At 40.7% G+C, this 23,659-nt stretch overlaps 1 protein-coding gene across 1 annotated transcript in view; it reads left to right on the forward strand.

Annotated features, from left to right (window-relative positions):
- Wdr11 (WD repeat domain 11) overlaps positions 1-23,659 on the forward strand; it is a 43,280-nt gene that overhangs the window by 10,512 nt on the left and 9,109 nt on the right. The window contains exons 8-19 of the mRNA XM_031388505.1: positions 652-847; positions 1,191-1,294; positions 4,793-4,969; positions 5,868-5,952; positions 11,001-11,107; positions 13,615-13,690; positions 16,675-16,783; positions 17,980-18,104; positions 18,458-18,605; positions 22,280-22,386; positions 22,725-22,839; positions 23,203-23,374. Of these exons, the coding sequence (XP_031244365.1) occupies positions 652-847; positions 1,191-1,294; positions 4,793-4,969; positions 5,868-5,952; positions 11,001-11,107; positions 13,615-13,690; positions 16,675-16,783; positions 17,980-18,104; positions 18,458-18,605; positions 22,280-22,386; positions 22,725-22,839; positions 23,203-23,374 (1,521 nt within the window). The remainder of the gene's footprint in view (positions 1-651; positions 848-1,190; positions 1,295-4,792; positions 4,970-5,867; positions 5,953-11,000; positions 11,108-13,614; positions 13,691-16,674; positions 16,784-17,979; positions 18,105-18,457; positions 18,606-22,279; positions 22,387-22,724; positions 22,840-23,202; positions 23,375-23,659) is intronic.

Raw genomic sequence — 23,659 nt, forward strand, 5'->3', positions numbered from 1 at the left:
AATGCATGTAATTACATGTGTGACATAGGATAATGCATGTAATTACATGTGCGACATAGGATAATGCAAATGCCCAGTGCCTCCTTTGTACAGGAGAGAGCACTTCGTTATTTTTTGACATACGCACAAACCAAATAGATGTGACCTGTTGTGACTGTGTCCTCTGCTGTGTTCCTTTACCTTGCACACCTTGACTTTTGCACTGTGGTAGCTTTCTTTATAAAGTTAGAGAGGTTGGTTAGTCTCCAAGGCACCCAAGTGTCGGATTGGTCTTTGGGGGAAGGTAGATAATGCTTTTGTGAAATGGTGTACTACACGTAGACAGAAGAAATTTTATAAAGCATGGGTGTTTTCAGACTTCTGCAAAGGATAGTCTACTGTGCGCTGTTCATTGATGTTCTTCAAAGCATTCTGCAGAAAATTTAAAGACAAGGTATTGTGATCATACAGATTATACTTGCACATAGTTCTTACATCAATTCTCTTTACAGTGTGAAGAAATTAGTAATAGTAAAACATGGCTCTAGTTTGGGCAGTTTGCACTAGTGACAAAATGCTGTCCTTGTAGCTGAGGGTATTTACACTGAAAAAGGTGGTATTTTTTTGCTGTGCTTCCTCACTGGCATCTGAAAGAGACAGTTTTCCCTTAAGATCTAGATCCTGTTCAGGAGCTTACCTATGACTTGAGAAGCCAGTGTGATGCAATCAGGGTGACGAAAACTGTCCGTCCCTTCAGTATGGTGTGCTGTCCTGTTAATGAGAATGCAGCTGCCCTCATAGTAAGCGACGGCAGAGTTATGATATGGGAACTCAAGTCTGCAGTGTGCAGTCGAGATGCACGGAACAGGTGAGGGGATGCATGGAACAGGTGAGGGGATGCACAGAACAGGTGAGGGGATGCACGGACAGGTGAGGGGCTGCATGAACAGGTGAGGGGATGCACGGACAGGTGAGGGGATGCCGCACGGGGTCATGGTTTGGGCTGGGGTTGCTGTTTTCTGTTGTAATTATCAGAATCATATAAAAAGTGGAGGACAATTTTTTTTAATAAAGTCATTTTAAAGGACAGAGGCAGTAGATCACTTAGAGATTATGTTCTGACAGTTGCTTTACTTGTGGTGAAGATTAATAACTGGTGTGTAAAGTTGGCTTTACAGCCATGTAACCATCTGACCGCTGTATCGTTGCAGTAGTTCCGGTGTGTCACCTTTATACTCACCAGTGTCTTTCTGTGGGATTCCTGGAGGAGTACTACAGAATAAACTCCCAGACCTTTCCTTAGATAATATGATCGGTAAGCTTGTTTCTCTCCTCTAACTCGCACGTTAGATATTCTTTTTGAAGTGCAAAATTAATAGAGTGACTGACTTGGCAATTATTATAAAGTCAAAGTTTCAGGAGAATGAAAATGTGAAATTTTTTTTTCCTAAATAAATGACCAGAGTCTAAAATATTTAAGCATGAAGATATCTTATGTTAGGCTCTGCAGTTGTCGGATTTAGAGAATTGCATTCTCGAAAGATTCTGATCTAAATGAAAGAGACTACAAGAAAGGATCATGGGTACATGGGTTGAAGGCTCTGCTCTATGGTCTTTCCCTCCTCAGGGCCTACATGTCCCCTGACCCACAGCTTGTCCCTCCTTAGAGCCTGCATGTTCCCTGACCCACAGCTTGGCATTCATTACTTGCCTCTCTCTCCTTTCTCTACTACTTGTAATTCAAACTCCAGCACAAGTGTTGTTCTTGGTGTAAACCTCACTTAGGTGCTCTTTTACAGTCTTTAATATAGTGACCATAGTGTTAGAACTGTGGGTTTATCTCTCGACTAGTAGGTCATAAGTTCTACAGGAATAGGATAGTGATTCAGTTCTGTATCCCCAGGGCTTATGAACAGTATGTGCTGTGAAGATTCACTGAAGGAATAAGTTAGCTAAGCAATATTAGAGAAAAGGAAAATTTTTGGTGGGCATTTTCTCTTTCTCTTTTAGAGATTCTTGGTTTCAACAGATATTTATAAATAAAATATCTAGTCATTGCATGATTATGGAGCTAGGATATGAAAGGAAAAACATTGCCAAATGTTATGAAACTGGAAATTATAGGACTATAATATACCAGGCAATGTTGACATCTTAATTCTTTTAAAATTATCAACATGGTTTATAATGGTTTTTATAAAACATGGATTTTCTGCTTTGTTATCTTTCCATAATATAAATGAGAATGGATATTATCTAGTGAGTTGTTTTGTTTAAATGCCAGGTAACATACTTCAAAGAACATTACCTTACTGATCATAGCAATCAGCTGATACTCTCTGTGTGCTTAGTACTACTCTTAGTGCTGTGTCAAGTACATGATGCATCTTATAGCCCTGCAGCATAGTTAATGTCCCCACATTTCTGTAGAGAATGGGTCCCAGAGAGGTTACAGACATGCCGTTAACCACACAGCAGTAGATGGGAAGCACATGTAAATTCTGTCTCCCTGGCTTTGGAGAAGACACTTAACAGTGGTCTCCAGTCCTGCACTCCTCTGTTGTCTGGGGAAGACCCTGACCTTGATGACCTTACTTGCGTCGTGATTCATCCAGTTGTAGTCTTTTGTTCAGTTACACCATCTTTTAGTTCTGTGTATTTTGCCAGACAAATCCCTATGAGGAAGTTTAGACAGACTGACAAGTTTTGCAGAATTATTTGATTATTAGCAACTTTCCAAGTTTATTGATTTTTGTCTGTTTTTAGTATAAAATATTAAAGTACAAGAATTATGAATGTGAGCAAAACTAGTCAGCAGCATGGGTGCAGACCCAGGCGAGTTTGTGTTGTTCGTGTGCCCGAGTGAACCAAAGATATAGACTGTCAAGCAGTTCGTGACAACAGAGTTTACTTAAGTGTTAATAAAGATTTGTCCCTTGAACATTTTTTATTATTTTAAATGATTTATTTATCTTTATCCTTATTTTATGTGCATTGGTCTTTTGCCTATATGTATGTCTGTTTGAGGGCATCCAATCCCCTGGACCTGGAGTTGCAGACAGTTGGGATTTGCCATGTAGATGCCAGAAATTCCTAGGTCTTTTGGAAGAACATCCAGTGCTCTTAACCACTCAACTGATTCTCCAGCCCACTTGAAAACATTTTAAGAAAAACTTTTAATTAAACTTCTAATTTGAAACTCACCATGTACTTGGCCAAAATGGAAAACAATTCAGTGAGATGGAGACTGGCTTATGTTTACTGGGCTTTGAGATCTCAGCTGCCTTGCTGTGTGAATTGCCTCCTAGGGAAAATGCTTGAGACATGGGACAGCTCCCAGGAGTCATCTCTAAGCTAATCCTGGAACATCTGTCAAACCTACCTTCTCACCACATTCTACCAGTTGGTATCAATTTTGTATGGCCAATCCCAAGGGGTTGTTTTAACCAGAATAAATTAATGGTTTTTTTTTTCCTGTAATTGCTCTAGACTTCAGAATAGCTTCAAGGATTATACTCACCCATTCTTAGTAATCTAATTTCACAGTGTACATGTATGTCTTTTATTGTGTATTTTTGACAAATCCAGTATATTTTTAGTGAACAGTCTTGATTTTATTATAGTTATTTTACTTATATCTTCCTAGTTTAGAATTTTATTGGAATCATTATTCAGTTTGCATAAACAATGCATATATGATACTGCAACTTAATACTTAATTGTCAAGCCTGTAAATCCCAGAACTGTCAAATTTGTAAAATCCCAGAGGTAGGAGCAAAAGGAACAGTTCAAGGTCATCCTGGGCCACCAGCAAGTTCAAGGTTAGTCAGGCTACAGTCTCAAAAAAAAAAAGATACCATGGGACAGTGGTGGCTCATGCCTTTAATCCCAGCACTTGGGAGGCAGAGGCAGGCGGATTTCTGAGTTCGAGGCCAGCCTGGTCTACAAAGTGAGTTCCGGGCAGCCAGGGTTACACAGAGAAACCCTGTTTCGAAAAAACAAACAAACAAAAGTGATATCTACAGTGGTACTTTATATGTTGCATATATTTTTACTGGTACATTTATTTGTTATTTTACATTCTTAAATATAAAGTCTTGAGCATTTTATAGCTGTGATGATATATATTAAGACTTCTTTTATGAAATCACGAGTTCTTTGGGTGTTTTTTTTATTCTTATTAATTTAATGTGTCTTACCCAGTCCCTCTAGCTGAAAAGTAGCCTTGCAGAAAGGCAGTAAGGAGAGGATGTCTTGTAGCATCTCAGTCTGTAGACAGTGCTATAAGCCAGGCCTTCGGCTCTCCTCCTGAAGCCTTTTCTCAGTGTGCTTCTCTCAGAGCTCTGTCTAAAGTAGTGTTTCTCAGAAGGCACAGGTCCCTGAATTCTGGGTAGCATGACCCTGGAGTAATCTGTTCCGAATCTATTGAAGTAAATCCTTGAGTTGTTACTGATGTGACCTAAGATCCATGGCAGCTCTAAAGCTATTGTGAGCCTGCACAGCACAGTGGTTCTCAACCTTTCTAATGCCCCTGCCACCCTATAATACACTTGCTCATGTTGTGACCCCCAACCATAAAATTATTTTCATAGCTGTAATTTTGCAACTTTTATGAATCATAATGTAAATAACTTTGTTTTCTGATAGTTGTAAGCAACCCCTGAAAGGGTTGTTCGACCCCCTCCCATTCCCAACCCCTCCCTCTTAAGTGGTTGTGACCACAGGTTAAGAACTGCTGCCCTAGGGGGGATACTGCACACCTTTGTTTCTAGACCTGGTGAGCAGATTCATTATGGTTTTTATTACATATCAGGGCAAAGTGCAATTGCTGGGGAAGAACACCCTAAAGGCTCCATTCTGCAGGAAGTGCACCTCAAATTCCTGCTGACAGGACTGCTCTCAGGACTCCCTTCCCCTCAGTTTGCTATCCGGATGTGCCCACCTCTGACCACAAAAAACATTAAGATGTATCAGCCACTCCTTGCTGTTGGTGAGTACTGGCCTATTCTTTTGTTAAACTCATTTTATAAAATACTTAGGTTCCTGGTTTCTAGAAAGTTCTTTTATTCTCTTTGGGGATGCTTTAAAAGAAGAAATGGGTTGGGGAAATTGTGTAAATAATTTCCTTGAGATATTTTTCTATCCTGTTTCTGTCTTAGTTGTAATTGTGCGGTGAGCCCATGTACTTGAGATTATCTCTGTCAGCAAGTTTCTGAAATGTCAGGGACTGTCAGGGACAGAAAGGCTTGAGGCATAGCAATGGCTGTGAGCTGTTGTTGGGGTAGTGGTAGCAGAATGCTGATTAACCAGGTTAACACCAGGGACCCAGTGCTGTGCTCCATGCTTTGAGTGTGTGTTCTCACCTGACCTCTAAAATTAGATTTTTGTTACTTGTAGTTTAAAGAGCTTCAGTAACTTAAAAATGTAGCCTCAGTGTTGAGTAAGCAGCTCACCTAAGCTGAGCCAGAGTTTAACTTCAGAAGTCACAGTCCACATCATAATATATTGTCTTGCCAATTTATTTAAAAGAAACAAAACATAGAGCACTCAGGCTAGTTACTTTTATTATAAACATTCTGAGTTTCAAAAATATCAACTTTCACATGTAGAAAAGTTTAAATTATAATATATATTGATTTATATTTTAAAATATTATGTCTGTGAAGTTAGATAATATGAGAATACATGTCCCTGAAGTCAGGTAAGATTTCAGAGGACGTGAGATTAGCCCCATTCTGATAAGGATGGAAACAGATTTTCCTTCCTTAATTACTTGTTTTTAAGTATATAATTTGGATGCTTTTGGAGAAGATAAATTTAACAAAAGACTTTGATTGGAATTGACACCCCTACTAAATTAGCCTTTGTCTCTTCCATCCTTTTGAAAGGTACAAGTAACGGTTCTGTCCTAGTGTACCACCTCACCAGTGGTCTGCTGCACAAGGAGTTAAGTGTCCACTCATGTGAAGTCAAGTGAGTATGGCTGCAACACTGAGATTACAAACAGGATGCCAGAAAAACTCCGCTCACCGGGTCTCCTCGGCTTCTCTGCATTGATGTTCTGCAGTGGTGTGTGCCGTGGTGACTGATGGGTATCTAGCTAAGGGTTCATTAGGAGTGGGCACTCAGTGGGCACTCATTGTCTGCTTTGTGAATTTCTCCTAATTCCAGGTTCTTTTCTCACTGGAAATCACTGTTGGCAGGTTTATATAGTTTATTTCTCAATTTTATTAAGATCTGTCAGGACTGCTCATTTTTAATTGTTAGTTTGGGTATCACCAAGACAGAAACTGAGAAGCATTTATTTGATTTTGAGATGCCGTGTGTATGTGAGTGCAGTGTGTGTCGAGGCTTTGGAGAGAAGGCCAAATTAGAGCAGAGAGCCCCTGGCATCTGCTTTAGGGTGCCGCTTTAGACACTCTCCACAGCTGGATTTTGCTGAATGCAGAACGTTTTCCCTTTTTGCCTGTGAGTGATATATTATAGCAGTTACATGTATGTACAGTATGCCCAGCCCAGTGCTTAATGATCTTCTACTGAAAAAACAAAGGTTCTCTGTGTTGTACATTTTGTAATTTAGTCTTGTGTACACTGAAAGCCTTAGTGGATCTAGTAAGCATACTTCAATGTAAGTTTTCTAGATAGAGCAAGGTTAACCTTTGAGTATTATGGGTGGTGATTATAATAGAAATGTCTTTTAAGACCACTGCCAGTGGCTCAGCCCAGGTGACTATTTTTACTGTCTTGTGTTGTTCCTCTCCAGCATCTCTGCAAGTACATTTACATAAATAGTAGTAATGTCTTTGGGACGTTGAACTTGGGATCGCACAGCACTGTATCTCTTTGGCCTCAGGGCCCCAGAGCCCTGAGTGTCAGACCATCCTGACACTCATTCCAGTGATCTCTGCTGCCACTCTTCTGTCTTCTCATTCTCTTCCTTCCCTGTCTTCTGTCTTCTCATTCTCTTCCTTCCCTTTTACCCTTATCTTTTGTGTATAGTTGTTCCTTTTATGGCTGACATCAACCAATCAGAACTGTGCGCTGCTATCCAGAAGATTATGTTCTGTGTCAATATGTTGTGTCAGTCATTTCATTGGCCCCACCACAACCCTAAAGAGTAGGTGCTGTCACCTTTCCAGGGACAGACGAAGAAACCCAGTAATGCAAAGCCTGGGAAAGGTGGATGGGAGTCACTCCTGGCCTCGCAAGCATCAGAGCCTGAGTTCTATACTTGTAGCTATGATCTCCTGCTAAGAATGTCCATGGATGAAGATGATGGCAATAAATTAAATGTTGACTGAGCCAAGAATCATGCTGAGAATTTGACATGACCTTCCAGAAGATCAAGCATGTTGTCTTTACTTTCTGAATTCTGAACCTCAGTAACTGGTTTATCTCAGTCAGGTTGTGCATAATGCCACATAGTTGCACATACTGTGGTGTTATTTGTGGCCTAGTGATCCTGAAACTGTTGAGTCCTCTGAGGGATAGATATCCTGCTCACAGAGGAGCTGGGAATGATCATGTGCAGATGCCTCACTTTTCATATAAACTTCTCTCTTTGTTGACATTTTGAAGGTAATTGACTTTATATTCAAAGATGTTACCCAAGAGGATGCTAAAATCCTGCTGTCTTTGTGCTTCAATTAATGCAGTTTAGAATTACAATTAAAACCATTATGAAAATTTCACAGATGTACTATAAAAAGTTCTGAACCAATTAGCAATAAACCTAATGTATTCTTGATTTTTCACATGCAAATTAAGGCTAACTTAGATAGTTGCTTCATGTACTTAAATCATATGTAGGTAGACATGTTCCCAGGCACTGTATAAGAACCACAGTAAGCTGGGCCGTGGTGGCGCACGCCTTTAATCCCAGCACTTGGGAGGCAGAGGCAGGTGGATTTCTGAGTTAGAGGCCAGCCTGGTCTACAGTCTACAGAGTGAGTTCCAGGACAGCCAAGGCTATACAGAGAAACTCTGTCTCAGGAAAAAAACAAACTGATGACAGTATATGGGAAGGCTGTAGGGAAATGATGTTTCAATGTTTTATAAGGGTTGTTTCACAGACATTATTGAACATTTTTTGTAAAACTATATAATTGGAGGCTTTGGTGCTTATAACCCAGTGGCAGATGCAGAAATTATAAAGTAGAACGGTTGACTCTTTTAGAATATTTGTTTGTATTTTTGTCCAGTGAGTTGAGTTTAAAATAGTATCCTGGTACTATGAAAAACTTATAAACAGTAGTTTGTATAGACATGGATTGACTCTCTATTGCTTTGATTACATTGAATTACTTGTGGAAAGTGGCATGGTCTCTCTTGTTTACCTGGACATTTGCAGAGCAATCCTAGGATTAGTCTTGCAGAATTGTGTGCTCCTTACTTTCTTGAGAAGTCGCTTCTGGGTTGTATGTACTATAGATGCCTGGCATACTCAGCCTGTGAGTCTGAAGCAGTCGGGGATGAGATGCTGTTCTTAGACCTTTAGATATTAAGTATAGAATTAGAGTTAAACCTAGACAACAGTGTTCTAATCCCAGGGGCCATGTGAAGCTCAGCAGTGTCTGACAGGAGCTTTTAATTCTTTCCTTCTGACAGATAGATAACCCCTTCCTTATCTAATCTACTTTGAAATCCAGTTTGATCTTACTTTATTTAAGAAGGTATAAGCTGCTGCTGTATTCTGTTCAAAAGCAGCATGGTCACACTGCCAGATTACAAATAAGCAGCCCCTGCAGGTTCTGCTACAGCTCGGGACTGGGACCTGTGAGCAGGGCAAGCACTTCATGAATCTGTGTCACGCTGCTTAACAGAAGAGAGGTGCTAGGCAAGATATGGTGCCTCCCTTAAAGACACGTCAGGGTGCTGGGCGAGTAGGTCATTGGTAGAGTTCTTATCTAGCACATTTGAGGCCCTGGGTTTAATCCTCAGCAACACACACAGCTAGCCTGTTGCCTCTTGTGCTGTTACCTAGGTCGGCCAGACTTAGGTCAGATGGCACAGTTTCCAGAGCTGGTCTCTGAGGTCAGATGTGTGCAGCTCACACAGTTCCTGTTGAGCTCTTTGCCATCTCTTTTGTGGTAGGTATTGCAAAATATACTTGCATACTGTTCCTTTTCTGAGAGAATATAAGCTCCAGATGGACAGCAGGTGTGTCCGTCTCATCTTTAGCATCTCACATAGCCACTGGCATGTATATATTGGATACTTAATGAAGTCATTTTAAAAATAATGGATGAGTGCCCAGACCCACTGACACCACCATAGCAAGTGTAATTATGAATTAGCGAGTTGATATTGGCAGCAGCAGGACTTGGGAAATGGCCTTAGGGAATCTCTAAGCAAACATCTGCTTGACTCTACCGGGCTTATAGACAGTAGATCAGATGCAGTGAGTTCTTCCTTTTACTCTAGAAATTGTGAGGACTTACCTGCTAGGGGGAGGAAAAGAGAAAGAAGAGGAAAAAAAGAATTTTCCTCGTGATTGGCCCAGTTGTATGATAATCAGTGTAGGTATATTTATTTAAAATAGGCCTGATGAAGACAACAAGGCTTCAGTTAGTTCCTGACTGCTAACCATGAGTGTGATAATGGCTAGTCCTTCTCAGTGCCCTCTGTACTCTTTCTGTGTAACTAATGAGACTGAGGTGCAGAGGGTAAGTACTAGAGTCAGTCCATCCCACTGTGTCTGGAGAAAGGTGAGAACCTGAGCCAGGAGTGGAAGTGCCCAAGTGTGCTCATTCCAAGCAGCCATTATCTGGGTGTTCGGTACAGCTTTGTTTTGAAATGGTTCTAATCCTAACTACCATAGGAATTGCTACTGCTTCAGATGCTGTTTTTGGCTCTCTGTTGATTATATTGTCCTTCTGTGGAAAGACAAGTACGTGGGTACCCAGGAACCAATGAGGAAAATGCTTGTAGTTAACATAGCAGATGAGAGTTAACTGTGGTGCCTTACCCTGATAATCCCACAGTTGGGAGGCTGAGACAGGAGAGTGACTATGGGCTACATAGTGTGCTTGAGGTCAGCCTGGAATACAAAGCAAGAATATCTCAAAAAAAAAAAAAAATGACTGCAAGTAAAGTTCTGAAGATAAAGCAATGAGCTTGGATGCAGCAAGTGTCTGATAGCCTTGAAAGCTGCAGACAGGAGCTTACATAGACACAGGAGACAGCTGTACTGCTCGGGAAAAGAGCAGGACAGAGACAGCAAGAAGTATCTCATGCATTAAGGTTGTTGTAGATCAGAGGGCAATATACATTTTTCATAATGGATCAATAATAAAGTTTTGAGGCTTAGAGTTTAGATCCTGAAGCTTCTCACAGCTGCTCACATCTGCCATTGTATTGTGAGAGCAGCCCTGGGTTCTACCATTCGCATTGCAAAGAGCTGGCCTATGGATACTGTTGGACAACTGTACATGGGACCAAACGTGAGACTTTGGTTTTAGCTCGATTGACTACATGGAAGAAAATGTATCATCATGCTTGTCAGTCCCATGGACAGGGCATCCATCCTGGCCTGTCAGGGGACCTTTCCTGAGCCCATGGTTCATCTCTGCGTGATGGGACATTAGGAGCTTCTGCCTCCCCCATCTGAAAGCTGAAAGCAGGTTCTTTGCTCCATCAAATTTTGCTCTAGTTTTGCAGCTGGGAATTTTGATAACATCCCTAGCAGTCACTGTAAGGATTCATCTCTGAATGTTTCTGTGCTGCTTGCTTTAAGCAGTTCGGCTATTAAATATCACTGTGAAGTGTCTTTCCCTAGCTAGATTTTAGTATCCATTTTAACAATGGTATGGATTCTGAGAACTATCTTGTCATTACACTTGGATATAAAATTTTAATTAGAACAAATTTCACATATGTCAGGCTATGCATTAATGTAGCCTGAAAGGGTAAGAATAATATTTTTAGTTACATTATATAATAAAGTGAGGCAAACCCTAATTCTTCAAATAAACTTTTCAAATGAGAAAAGAATACAAACCTAAAACATGTTTGCTTTCTAGGGGTGTTGAATGGACAAGCTTGACCAGTTTCCTTTCTTTTGCTGCTTCGACCCCAAACAACATGGGGTTAGTGAGAAATGAACTTCAGCTGGTTGACCTCCCAACAGGTCTGTGGCTCACCTTCCTGAAAATGTAGGGTGGTGTATCATGCTGATCGGAGACACTGCTTGCATAAAATGTCCTCAGAGCATTTGCTTTGGCCTTGGTGTGTGTTCTTATATCCTGTTTACTTTCTCTAGATCTGTAGTAATTGCCCTAGAAAAGCCACAGCATTGTTTCTGTGTATACACCACTAGTGTAGCACAAGGTAAAACCATTAGCTGAACTCACAGGTGCATGACAAAAGGTGGGGTCCAGTCTTCTTTTGCTCAGTGTTTTATGTATAGCCACATTCATGTAGAGGTCAGAGGACAACTCCTGGAAGCCAGTCCTTTCCTTTAGCCATGTCAGCTCCCGAGGTAGAAGTCAATGCAAGCGACTGTGCCCACTGAGCCACTTCACTGGCTCTCTAAAAGATCATTTTTAAGCTTTTTCTGTAGTTGAAGATTTTAGGTCCTCGGCTTAGAATTTGGACCATTATAGGAAGCCTTCAAAAATTGTATAGGTTAGTGATGATTTTTAAATGCTCAAATCTAAAACTTTTGATAGCTACAGGCTGATTGAATTAGGGAACAAAAGGAAGTCTTTGCAATACAAAACATTCCACGGCTAGAAGTAGCTCATTCATACAGTGAATGAAGTTCTAGTGCCAGAACCACACAAACTGGGAGTGATCCCAGCACGCAGGAGGAAGAAGATGCATCATACTCGGCTCATAACAAGTTCAAGGCCAGCCTAGAACACATGAGCCCTGTCTCATAATTGAAAAAGGGGAGGATAGGGTTCTTAATCTGGGAGATGGTTCAGCAGGTAACCCAAGTGGTAGAGGAAGAGAACTGATCCCCACAAGTATTTTTTGACATCTGCACACTCAAAATCACAGACTCAATAAATAACTAAATGTAATAGAAAAGAAAGCATTTTGGTAAAATAACTCATTTAGGATTACTTACAACATGGAACCTAATGAATTTCAGGAATGAAGAACTTTATAATAGCACATGAATTTTAAATACAGTAATTTCAAATATGTGAGTTTCTGCAAAATAATATAACTAAGCATTGTGGCCAGATCTCACTGAGTTCCAGGCTAGCCAGAACTGCGTAGTGAGAGCCTATCTCAAACAAAACAAACAAAAAAAACCCAGCCAACCGAGCAAGAAAACAAAAGTAAAATCAATATATGCAGATGGTTTTAAATAATAATGTGTAGGAGTAACAAGCGTTTGGTGGTTTTCTGTGTGTAGCTGGTGTTAACTTAAAGAATCAGCCATGCCCTCATCCCAGTGTTGCTCTAATACCAGAACATAACTTGCGTGGGGACTGAAGGTCCCAGGTTCCTACCTTACTGGCCAGTCCTAGCATACTGGCTCTGACTTTCCCTCAAGCAATATCATATCCCAGAGTTAGAGCAAAACTATAATTAGTTTTCACTTGTTTTAAAAATTCCCATTTGTTTTCTTCAGCAGGACTGTTGTTTAATTTAGAATCTTTTCTTACAGATTTCTCTTGTCTATAACCAGACGTTGCTTATTTCCTAAAGAGAAAAGTATGAGTGCTCAGCTTGTAGATTTTTGTGGCTGGAAGCTCTAGCCCAGTGGTTCTTAACCTTCCTAACACTGCAACCCTTAATATAGTTATTCATGTTGTGGTGACCTCCAACCATAAAATTATTTCATACTTCATAATTGTAATGTTGCTACTGTTATGAATTATAATGTAAATATCTGTGTTTTCCTGTGAAAAGGTCATTATTGTCCACTCCCCCTCTCCCAGGGAGTCATGACCCACAGGTTGAGAACCACTGCCCTAGAGGTTAGTAAACTAGCAGATTCTAGAAAGGCCCATTTTTTTTGGAGCATAGATTGCACTTGCTGCCTGCAGGAGCAGGGTGTGTAGGTGTGTTCCGTTATTTTTCAACTGTTCCTTTAACTCAATGTAAATAAAAATCTCACAAGAAGACATTAAAATATATGTGTTAAAATGAAAGGTAGACTTTTTTTTATTTATGAAAACTTCTCTTTTGGCAATTAACTAATACAACATATAGTTATAACTCCCAAATTTCACTCAGAAAGACTTTTTGGTAGTGATGTGCTCAGATATTTCATTTAATACTTTGCACATAGGATAAGAAATCTTCAGTATTCATTTTAAGGTTTTTTTTTTTTTTTCTCCCAACTAATGAGTACTTGAAACCATGCTGTGTCTTCAGTGACTTTAAATGCACAATGAGTGCTGCCAGGCCACAGATGTGCTAAAGCTCTAGACAGCAACAGCTCTGGAGTTTAACATTGAAATACCTCTTTATAAAATAGATACTTGAATATAAGTAATATGTTTTTGTTTCCTTTTCATATTTTAAGATTATTTCAAATTTAATTATTAGAACTGAGTTTGAAGCAAAGAACTGAGTGACCAGGAGGCAGAGGGCGTGGCTGGCAGCATCAGGTGGTAGGGCTTCTTGTTCTTTTATGTGGTGCATGCTGTTCACCTTCTCATTTCTCAATTAAAGGGAGGAGCACTGCTTTTCGTGGTGACCGTGGCAATGATGAATCACCCATTGAAATGATCAAAGTATCTCATTTGAAGTAAGTGTCAACCTATACCATCTACGGTTGTATCTAGGCATCTCACAACTGCTTTTTAACTTCTAAGAAAGTAGGGGTATGTTCAATATTCTTGAAATCTGTTAGTTTCAGCAAATAACTACATGTGGCCATATCAAAAAGTAGAGTTTGACCACTGATGTGGGACAGCTTGGAGATGCTCTGTTCTCTTTGCCTCCCCCTTACCTGCCTTCCTTGTTTTTACTAATCCTACTTTATGTGCATTTTCCCTTGGAACAAAACAGTCAGAAGACTATTGGAAACAAAATGAACCTAAACTGTACATCAAGAAAATGAGAGCATTCATAATAATCCTGTGCTCAAAAAGTACAACACTTACAGCAGTCTTTATCAGGAAAAACATATTTTATCAACTCATAAAACTGGTTGTGCTGGCATCTGAAAGGAGGTAACCTCAAGGGGGAAAATACCTCCATAAGATCCAGCTGAAGGGCGTTTTCTTAATTAGTGATTGATGGGTAAGGGCCCAGCCCATTGTGGGTGAAGCTATCCCTGTGCTGGTGGTCCTGGGATCTGTAAGAAAGCTGAACAAGCCATGGGGAGCAAGACAGTAAGTAGCATCCCCCCAGAACCTCTGCATCAGCTCCTGCCTCCAGGTCCCCCTCAACTCCTGGTTGAGTTCCTGCCCTGACTCCCTTCAGTGATGAATATGGAAGTGTCAGCCAAACGAACCCATTCCTCTCCAACTTGCTTTTGGTCATGGTGTGTCATCACAGTGATAGAAACCCTGGCTAAAACCTCTGGCTTCATTAATCTCATATCATGTTAAATTCATCCCAGAGTCATATCATTTTAGAAAAAAGATAAATGTGATTGTAGTTGATAGCAATGTATTTTGGGATTTCCATATCAGTTTTAGAAGCAGCTTGTCAGTTTTACTCAAAACACCTTCTAGGGGTCTTGATCTGAGTATTAGACTGGGGAAGAACAGACATTTTAGCCAACTTCAAAATCATGAATGTGGCACATACCATTACCTATTTATGTCTTCTTTGTCCAGAAATACTATATACTTTTCAATATAGTATTACATGCAGTATTGTATATGATTCAATATGTAAGTCCTTACATGTCACTAAATATTTTGTATCTTCTATAATCTGTTATAAGTGGATTTTATCTCAATTTTCAATATTATATACTGAATTTACATTAATAATATCAAAATATATACTGAAATTACAGGGAAGTTTCTGATGGTGACCTTGAACCTTGTGACCACGCTAAGCTGAGCTATTCTAGTAATGTTTTTGTTGGTCTCTTAGAAGTCTCTGTGTAGATAGTCTTTTTTGCTTATAAAGACACTTCTGATCATTCTCATCTCCAGGCCATTTGTCTCTTTGTTATACTATGTAGGGCTGCTGGTACATGCTGATGCATTGATGGTAGTGAGAGCATTTCCTGCCACAAGTGCCTGTACTTTTGATGCGCTGTGTTTTCATATTAGTTCATGCCATCCTATCTTAACATTCCCTCAGCATATTTATATATTTGGGTTTCCCCTCTTGCTCCCCATATACCTTTCTGTTATTTTCTAGTTCTTTGCAGGCAGAGAGCATATTTTATGTTATTTCAGACTTTGGAGATTTAGTGTAATTTGTCACATGACTCAGTATCTGATCTGTCTTAATGGATGTCCCCTGTGACCTGAAAAGCTGTTGTTATTGCAGTCTTCTGTGACTTGATTCTACTTGGCCACTCATGTCTGCTGTGTCCTTGCTAGTTCTCTGTTAAGTTATTCTGTGTACTTCTGAGAGGTGTGTGCTGGCCTCCCTACCTTAGTTATAGGCTCATTCTGTTTTTTCTTGAAGCACTCAAGGACTTGTGGTAGATATTCTGTGTGCATAATTAGGTACATATAAGGTCAACGTTGTTCTGGTTATCTTTTACCATTAGGGAAGATCCTTTCTCTTGAGTATTCTACAGTTGGAAATAAGTCTGGATAGTCTGAACTAGAATAGCCATTCCAGTTTGTTTTGATCAGTATTTATGAATCCTGATGTGTAGACTCGACCATGTCTTCATGCTTTCCATGGTTCCCCTCTAGACCATGCATGTTGAGATACCCCCTGTACCTGTTTGCTTAAGGGGTGCTGAGACCCTCTAGTAGCTCAACCCAGCCCTGTCTTCATCTTTGTTACAACGAAGGGCTCTTTGAAAATGCCCTTCATTGGCAATTTCTCCTTCCCCAAAAATTATCTCACCATTTCAGTGGACTTGGCAGTTTCCTGTATTATATTTTGTTTCTGATCATTTTCACTAAAACTGCATCCAAGTCTGTCTCAGTGATATTTTCCATTAACGTGGACCAGTCAGTGCTAATCTTACCCTTAGCCCACTGTGAATTCATCCCTGTAATCTCGGATCCTCAGTGATTTCATGTTTAATGTCACTTTGAATATGACTTGTAATGGGGTCTGTACTGACTGGTTTTGTGTGTCAACTTGACACAGGCTGGAGTTATCACAGAGAAGGGAGCCTCAGTTGGGGAAGTGTCTCCATGAGACCCAACTGTGGGGCATTTTCTCAATTGCCCCTTGTGCGTGGTGCCATCCCTGGGCTGGAAGTCTTGGGTTCTATAAGAGAGCAGGCTGAGCAAGCTAGGGGAAGCAAGCAAGTAAGAAACATCCCCTCCATGGCCTCTGCATCAGCTCCTGCTTCCTGACCTGCATGGGTTCCAGTCCTGACTTCCTTTGTGATAAACAACAATGTGGAAGTAAGCCAAATAAACCCTTTCCTCCCCAACTTGCTACCTGGTCATGATGTTTGTGCAGGAATAGAAACCCTGACTAAGACAGAGTCTGAATGTTAGTTTAATTGTTTTTGCATGGGACATGCTGTCTGAGTCTCACCCTCTCAGCTTATTAACTAATTCATGATGATTTTTGTTGTTGCAAAAAGAGATAGATTTTATTTTTTGTTGTTGTTGTTGTTGTTTTTTTTAGACAGTATTTGGCAGTTGTTTTCAAAGATAAGCCCCTGGAATTATGGGATATTAGAACTTGCACTCTTCTTAGAGAGATGTCTAAAAGCTTCCCCGCTGTAACTGCATTGGTAAGTCATGCCCACAAGCCGATTCTCTTGGGTACTGATCTGGGTGGTGGTTACTTTTCCATAGCTTGAATTAACATCATTCCTGCCATGTTTTTTCTTGTTAAAATGTGTTGTTTGGGTATCTTGAAGAACATAAATATATTTATGAAAGACGATGGGCTTTAATTATTCCAGAAGTAAAACAACATAAAGTTTGTCATGATGTCTAGTATCAGTAATTTTAAAAAGTCATAGAAATAAAGCCAATGTCCAGTTGACAGAAGAAGAGGAAATGGATCAACACCAGAAAGAGTTCAGAACAGACCTGTGGGTATTTGGGGTCCAAATGCAGATCAAACAGAGTAATCAGACCATTTAGCAGTCAGTGTAAGTCTCACCTTTTATTTTTTCAGTTGACACACAAGTACTCATTGTATGTTAAGCACACCCCCATCCCTTTTCCCTTAGACTGCTCACTAGTTCTCTTTGTCCTTCTAGACAAAAGTTATTCAACTTTAGTGAGGGAAAATAAAAAAGAATAAGAAACAGGGTGGTGTGTAGCACAGCGCTGTTTATGTAAATTAGGTTTTCATGCATATGAGAATCGGCCATGCCCTGACATCCCAGCACTGTAGAGGCAGGAGGAGGAGGGTAGCACATTTCATACAGCCTAAGCTAGACAGCAGAGGAAAGGAAGGCTGTCTTAGAAATATCCACATGTGCAGTAGCTACATGCTAATAGCTTTTATATGAAAGGCTGGAGACATAGCTCAGAGGACTGGGGCTCAATTTCCAGCACGCATGTGGTGGCTCACAACTCAGTCTAACTCATGCATGTGGTGCACAGACACATACAAGCAAACACACACACACATATAAAGTAAACCCTAAAAAGGAACTTTTATATGAGACAGAATTGGATTAAGCTCATTAGAGTAGGCAGAGGTGTGAGAATAATCAGTGAAGTGAGAGGCTGTGGATGCACCTATGCCTGAGAACGGGCCTGTCGGATGAGCTCCATTCTCTAATCCTGCCTGGTTTGGGGTGCACAGGACTGCAGTGGACTTTGAGACATGAACAGCTACTTCTAGAAGGTTGTCAGTAAACGATGTCCTTGCTTAAAAACCAGTTGTGTGCTGATCATAAGTAGCTGTGCCCAGCTGCTTTAAGCAGGCTTCAATGGAAGGGAGCCTGGCATGTCTGTCTCTGCTGTGCAGGAGTGGTCACCATCTCATAACCTGAAGAGCCTGAGAAAGAAGCAGCTTGCCACCCGGGAGGCCATGGCCCGCCAGACTGTGGTCTCAGATGCAGAGCTGGGTGCTGTTGAATCGTCTGTGATCAGGTACTAGGTCCCCATCAGTGCACCTTTATGCTGCCTGTGTCCTGGCAGAGAATGAGGGAGAACAGATGACTAAAGCCCAGTTTTGTTGTCCCTGTGCTCAGTGTTGTCAATGAAACGAAGTGTTGCTAACCTGCCAGTGGGCCATGGTTGTGATCAAGTCAGCACCTTTAGCCGAAACACAAATGAACACTGATATAGATAGAGACAGTCACCTTCACATAAAATGTACTGGGAACTCTGGGAACACTCAAGAGGTGTTTAAATGCTCTTGGACCTCCTGTAAATGCATCTATACAGTGGGTAGTAATGGGTGTCACTCTAGAGGAAAAATTATCTTTTTTCTCTACCTTAAGTTTATTACAGGAGGCAGAAAGTAAGTCTGAGCTCAGTCAGAACATCTCTGCTCGGGAGCATTTTGTGTTTACTGACAACGATGGCCAAGTTTATCATCTCACTGTCGAAGGAAACTCTGTGAAAGACAGTGCTCGGATTCCACCAGATGTGAGTGTCATCCTTGTATTATCTCTATCAAAGATATGACCAGGGATCTTATTTATCTATATTGAGTGAAGACATAGTTAAGCCTCGTAAAATAAATGTTACTATTCAAGGAGAAGTCACACAGTTTGAACTTGGTCCATCCAAGTTCATATACTGCAAAGTAGCTTAGCCACCATGATCCTAGACCACATGTGCTGTTCCGTCTTACCACGATGGCAGGCCACAGGAATTTTCTCAGGTTGCTTATAAAACTGAGGACAGGAAGGGGTAGGAAGGTTCATGGCTGAGTTGTAGTGGCCATCCTGTTTACCTGTTTATATTCTGTGCATTTCCATTGGTTAGTTTGAAATAATTATAATTAGATTGTAAGTGTAGTGGTATTAATATTTACTCATTTGTAGATACCTCATTTGGCCTTGTGGAATCACTTATAGTTAATAATTGACATCAGCATACATCTTACAGATTGCTCTTAATAGATTAATTAATAAACCGTTTACTAATATAGATTATAATTAAATGGAGGCATTAAAAGGGATTTCAAACAATGCATATTTAATTAAAATTTTCATCAAAGAGTAGATGTCCTAGAAAGCCAACTCATATTTAAAGTGTCCCATTAAGGATCTTGACTAGCTGAGGTCATTTAAAGTTAAATGGGGCAGAGAGTAGATTTCAGTGAGGGTCTATGTGATAAACACCGTGGCTGTAGCCGTGGGAAGAAAGGGCTTCTGTCATCCTGCGCCTCTCAAATCACACTTTGGATTACTACTGAGGGAAGTCAGGGCAAGAGCTGAAGCAGAGGCTATGAAGGAATGTTGCTTATTAGCTTGCTCACTATGACTCGCTTTACCTGTGTTCTTACATAACCCAGGACTACCTGGCCAGGGATGGCACTGTCCTTAGTGAGTTGGGATAAAGAAAATTCATCCCAGGCCAATCTGCTGGAGCCATGTTCTCAGTTGAGGTTCCCTCTTCCCAGATGACCTTCTCCCTGCATTTACATAAACACTGGCCATCATGTTTATCCACTCCCAGGTGGTGCTATCACATGGCTTTTTAAAGTTAAAGCTATGGGTAGTAGAAGTCAAATGTTTCTTCAAGTACTTCTTGTGTTACTCCCACCTTGGCAACCGAGCTCTCCTCAAATGAGTGAGTTAGGAGAGCCAGGTGGCCTACTTTCAGAAGTGATGCTCTGTCACGTTTGCAGGCCTTCGAATGGTTGAGGGTCCTTTAGAGGCTAGCTACCAAGTCTCTCCTATTAACAAAGAATTGAAGGCGTTCATTTAAAACTATTACTCTAAAATCAAAGTTAGCATCATAATCTTTTCATATTATAGCATAGAATAAGTCATATCTAAGACAGTAATAGCTACTGTTGAGTATATCTGATATTGCTTACATTTTTAACATGAATGTGAGAAGCTGATGTTTATAATAGGAAAATAACTTTAAATGTATACAAAGAAAAGTTATAGTAATGCTGCTAAAGGTTGGGAGACCCCATTGTCTACCCTTAGCCTCCACATAGCCCCTCTTGTAGGACCACAGGAAAGATCCTCTGGGCTCTGACAGAGTCACCTACAAATAATTTGGTCTCTTCACTTTCTAGTTACTTCACACTGAGATTAGAATGTAAAGGGGCCAAAAACTCAAAACACCAGTCCTTCCTACTAACCAAAGAAAAGGCTTTGGACTTTAGACATGAGTGTTCATTTTTAAATTTATTACATTATTATTTACAGTGTCCATGTGGCAGTCACAGTCCCTTCTTTCCAGCGTATGGATCCCGGGTCTTACTCAGATTGTCAGGCTTGGTGGCTTTACCATCCAGCGCTGGTCCTCTGTGGGCATGCTGCTCATCTCTCTGGACAGATGCCTTCTCAGGGCAGCCACAGCACACAGCTCAGATGGCGGCACATCTATTCTGTGAAGTCTTGAAATCAGGGTACAAGGACTCTTCTTTATTCCACTGAATTCTTTTGTTTCAAATGAATGCAAGTCTTTGAAGAAATGACTATTTAGTAAGCATGCCACCTCCAGTGGAACTGGTTTATGATTAGGGAGGGATTGACATCTATACACTCTGTGAGAATTGGTTTTGGTTTGTTATTCTTTCTGAAGTTGACATTTTTCCAGTGGCTGTAATATTGTATGTAGAAAAAAGGGGTTTTGTTTATTTCAGTCCAGCATTTTCTTTATTGTTCTTTCAAATGCAAGGTTCTAAACATTGATTTTGAGCTGAAATTTTCACTTTGGAAGGTGGCCCCAGACTGTGAAGTATATAAAGTGATAAAAGGAGAGAGAAAGCTCAGCACGTTTTAAACTGTGTGTATGTGTGGTCCGCGGTGTTTGCCTTCATCCTGCAAATGGAACATCCTGCCTGGCATGTGGGCAGTACAGCAGCCTCAGTAGTGATCACAGAGCACCGCAGAGGGTATAGAGGGCCACAGGGATGCACAGCAGGCCACGGAAGCACCTCCCCACATGGCTCCACTCCCCTCAGCCCTGCACGAGGGCGTCTGCATGGCCACGTAGTTGAATTAACACAGCAACACTAATTTGTAGATTAATTAACATAATGTTCTCATTCTAAAATGTGAAAAGGAAACTAAGATTTAAAATGTGAAAGTATTTAAGACAAAGTAAACTTAAAGGCAGACTCTTTTTAAACATCCTATTCAAATTTCAGAAAAATGGAAATAAGATCTGAGAGCATTGCACAGAATCTCATGTGCTTAATGTAAGTTTGTTGTTTTTGTTATTAAGTTCATTGCAGTATTGATTTTTAATTTTGGTGGGTTTTGTTTGTTTGTTTGTTTAGTTTTGTGATATTACCAGGACTATGTAATATTTAGAAAGGTACTTGGTCATTTTGTCAACCATTGGCATGATCTTGACCTAACAGTAGAGACCCTCTTGAATGTTTTTATTGTTCTCTCATTGTTAAGCAAGGCTTCTTTCCATGAGTGGAGAAGCAGTGAGAAGCAACAGCATTTAATACTAACACGAGCTGTGTTTACAGTGTGGCAGACATTGCTTTCTGGGCTTTAGCTTTATAGATTTATATCAGCACCTGACTCCACTCACATTAGGCCCAAGACACAGAAAAGTTAAGTAGACATGCCCTGTTAAGAGGCGAAGCTGGGACACAAGCCTGGCAGGGTGGTCTGATGCTAGGGTGTAAGTGCTTGGGGCCCCTGACCCACTCAGCACCTCTGCTGCATTGCCCATTCTCCTGCTATGCTCACCTCTTACAAAGTTCTGAGACACACCATTACACAGCTAGTTGAGGGTGATTGAATTTCCCTTGGAATACATTTATTTTAGAGATGATGCTCTAGACTGCATTTTTTTGTTTGGTTTGATTTTTGTCTTTCTGGAATTTTCCTTTTCTTAAAGCATTTCTTCCTAAAAGACATGTCTTCTCTGTACATGTAGTTTAGAAGACTGAATGGCTATCAAATTGAAATATCCTGTTTCAGCACAGTTGAAGCTGATGTGCAGTGCCTCTTTCAGTGTTCAGTTTTAGGGTATGATGGCATTCATGCTAAAGTGAGCACTTTTTAAGTAATGTCTTTATTATGTCATTGTGGTCATGACAAGGAGACGTCTCTGCCCTGATGGTGACTCAGCAGAGCAGTTCCTGTGTGATTTGCTGCTCTTGCTTCTAGGGCAGCATGGGCAGTATTACCTGCATCGCTTGGAAAGGGGATACGTTAGTGCTCGGAGACATGGATGGGAATTTAAACTTCTGGGATCTGAAAGGCAGAGTATCCAGGTAAGAGCCAAGAAAAACAAACCTCTGCTCAGTGGTAAATAGGGCCAATAACCATGAGTGGGAATTGAAGCTTTGAGTCAGTCCCTTGACACCTAAACTTTGGAGGAAGACTGATCATGAGCCAGGCTCTGGTCAGTCACAGTAGACACTGATCTGCAGGCAGCCATGCAGAAGCCCTGGGATCTTGCTCCAGCAGATACTAATGGCAGACCTACCTGTCAAATGTGCTTCCCAAGAATGTAAAGTGGCTCTCCCATCCCCACACCTGATCATAAATAGTGGACACACTGAGTGTTTCATTTTATATCCTGTTGGTGTTTTTATTTCTTTGTCCTCAGAGGAATACCCACACATAGAAGTTGGGTGAGGAAGATTCGCTTTGCCCCCGGCAAGGGAAACCAGAAGCTAATAGCAATGTATAATGATGGTGCTGAAGTGTGGGATACTAAAGAGGTAGGCCCAGCTATGCAGCCTGCCACTGAAGCAGAAGAAGTGGTCAGCCATGGGAACTGGCTCTGTTTTCCATTTTGTCTGAAAATAGAATCTCCAATAAGTATGTCCAGATTCTTATAAGAAATTATTTGTTAGAGAATTTTGCTCTTAGAGTGTTTCTGTTGTAAGCAAGACAGCGTGACAGATGATGATTGATGTTTTAGTGTCATTGCTGTGATTGAGGCCTGTAGAGTGCAGCCTGCATGTGGGGATGGGCTGCCAGTGACTATTCATTTGCACACATACTCTGGGCCTCTGTCACCCAATCTCTGACCATTTAATCTGGAATGGTAAACAACTTTATTTTCTGTCAATCACTTACAGGTTCAGATGGTGAGCAGTTTAAGAAGTGGAAGAAACGTGACCTTTCGAATTTTGGATGTGGACTGGTGCACATCAGATAAGGTGATCTTGGCATCTGATGATGGGTGCATCAGAGTCCTGGAGATGTCAATGAAGTCTACGTGTTTCAGAATGGATGAGCAGGAGTTAATAGGTAAGGCACACCCCTGAGAGGGTGTGTGTTGCCACAGGATATCATCATCTACAGACGGCAGCTGCTGCTTTATTTCAGAGAACTCTTAGAAAATGTGAATCTAACCACTTTTCAATAGTAAGCTTTCTGTATCCTATACTATGTTTCAGTGGAAATCCACTGTGTATCATGACATTTGAGTCCTCTCTGTGTCTTACATGATCAATCAAAGCTAAACTGGGTGATTGTAGTATCTTGTTCCTTTTTTGTGCGGTTGTTTTTGAGGAGTTTTTGTTTGTAGGTCTT

Source organism: Mastomys coucha, unplaced genomic scaffold (genome assembly GCF_008632895.1).
Source record: "Mastomys coucha isolate ucsf_1 unplaced genomic scaffold, UCSF_Mcou_1 pScaffold21, whole genome shotgun sequence".
NCBI lineage: Eukaryota > Metazoa > Chordata > Mammalia > Rodentia > Muridae > Mastomys > Mastomys coucha.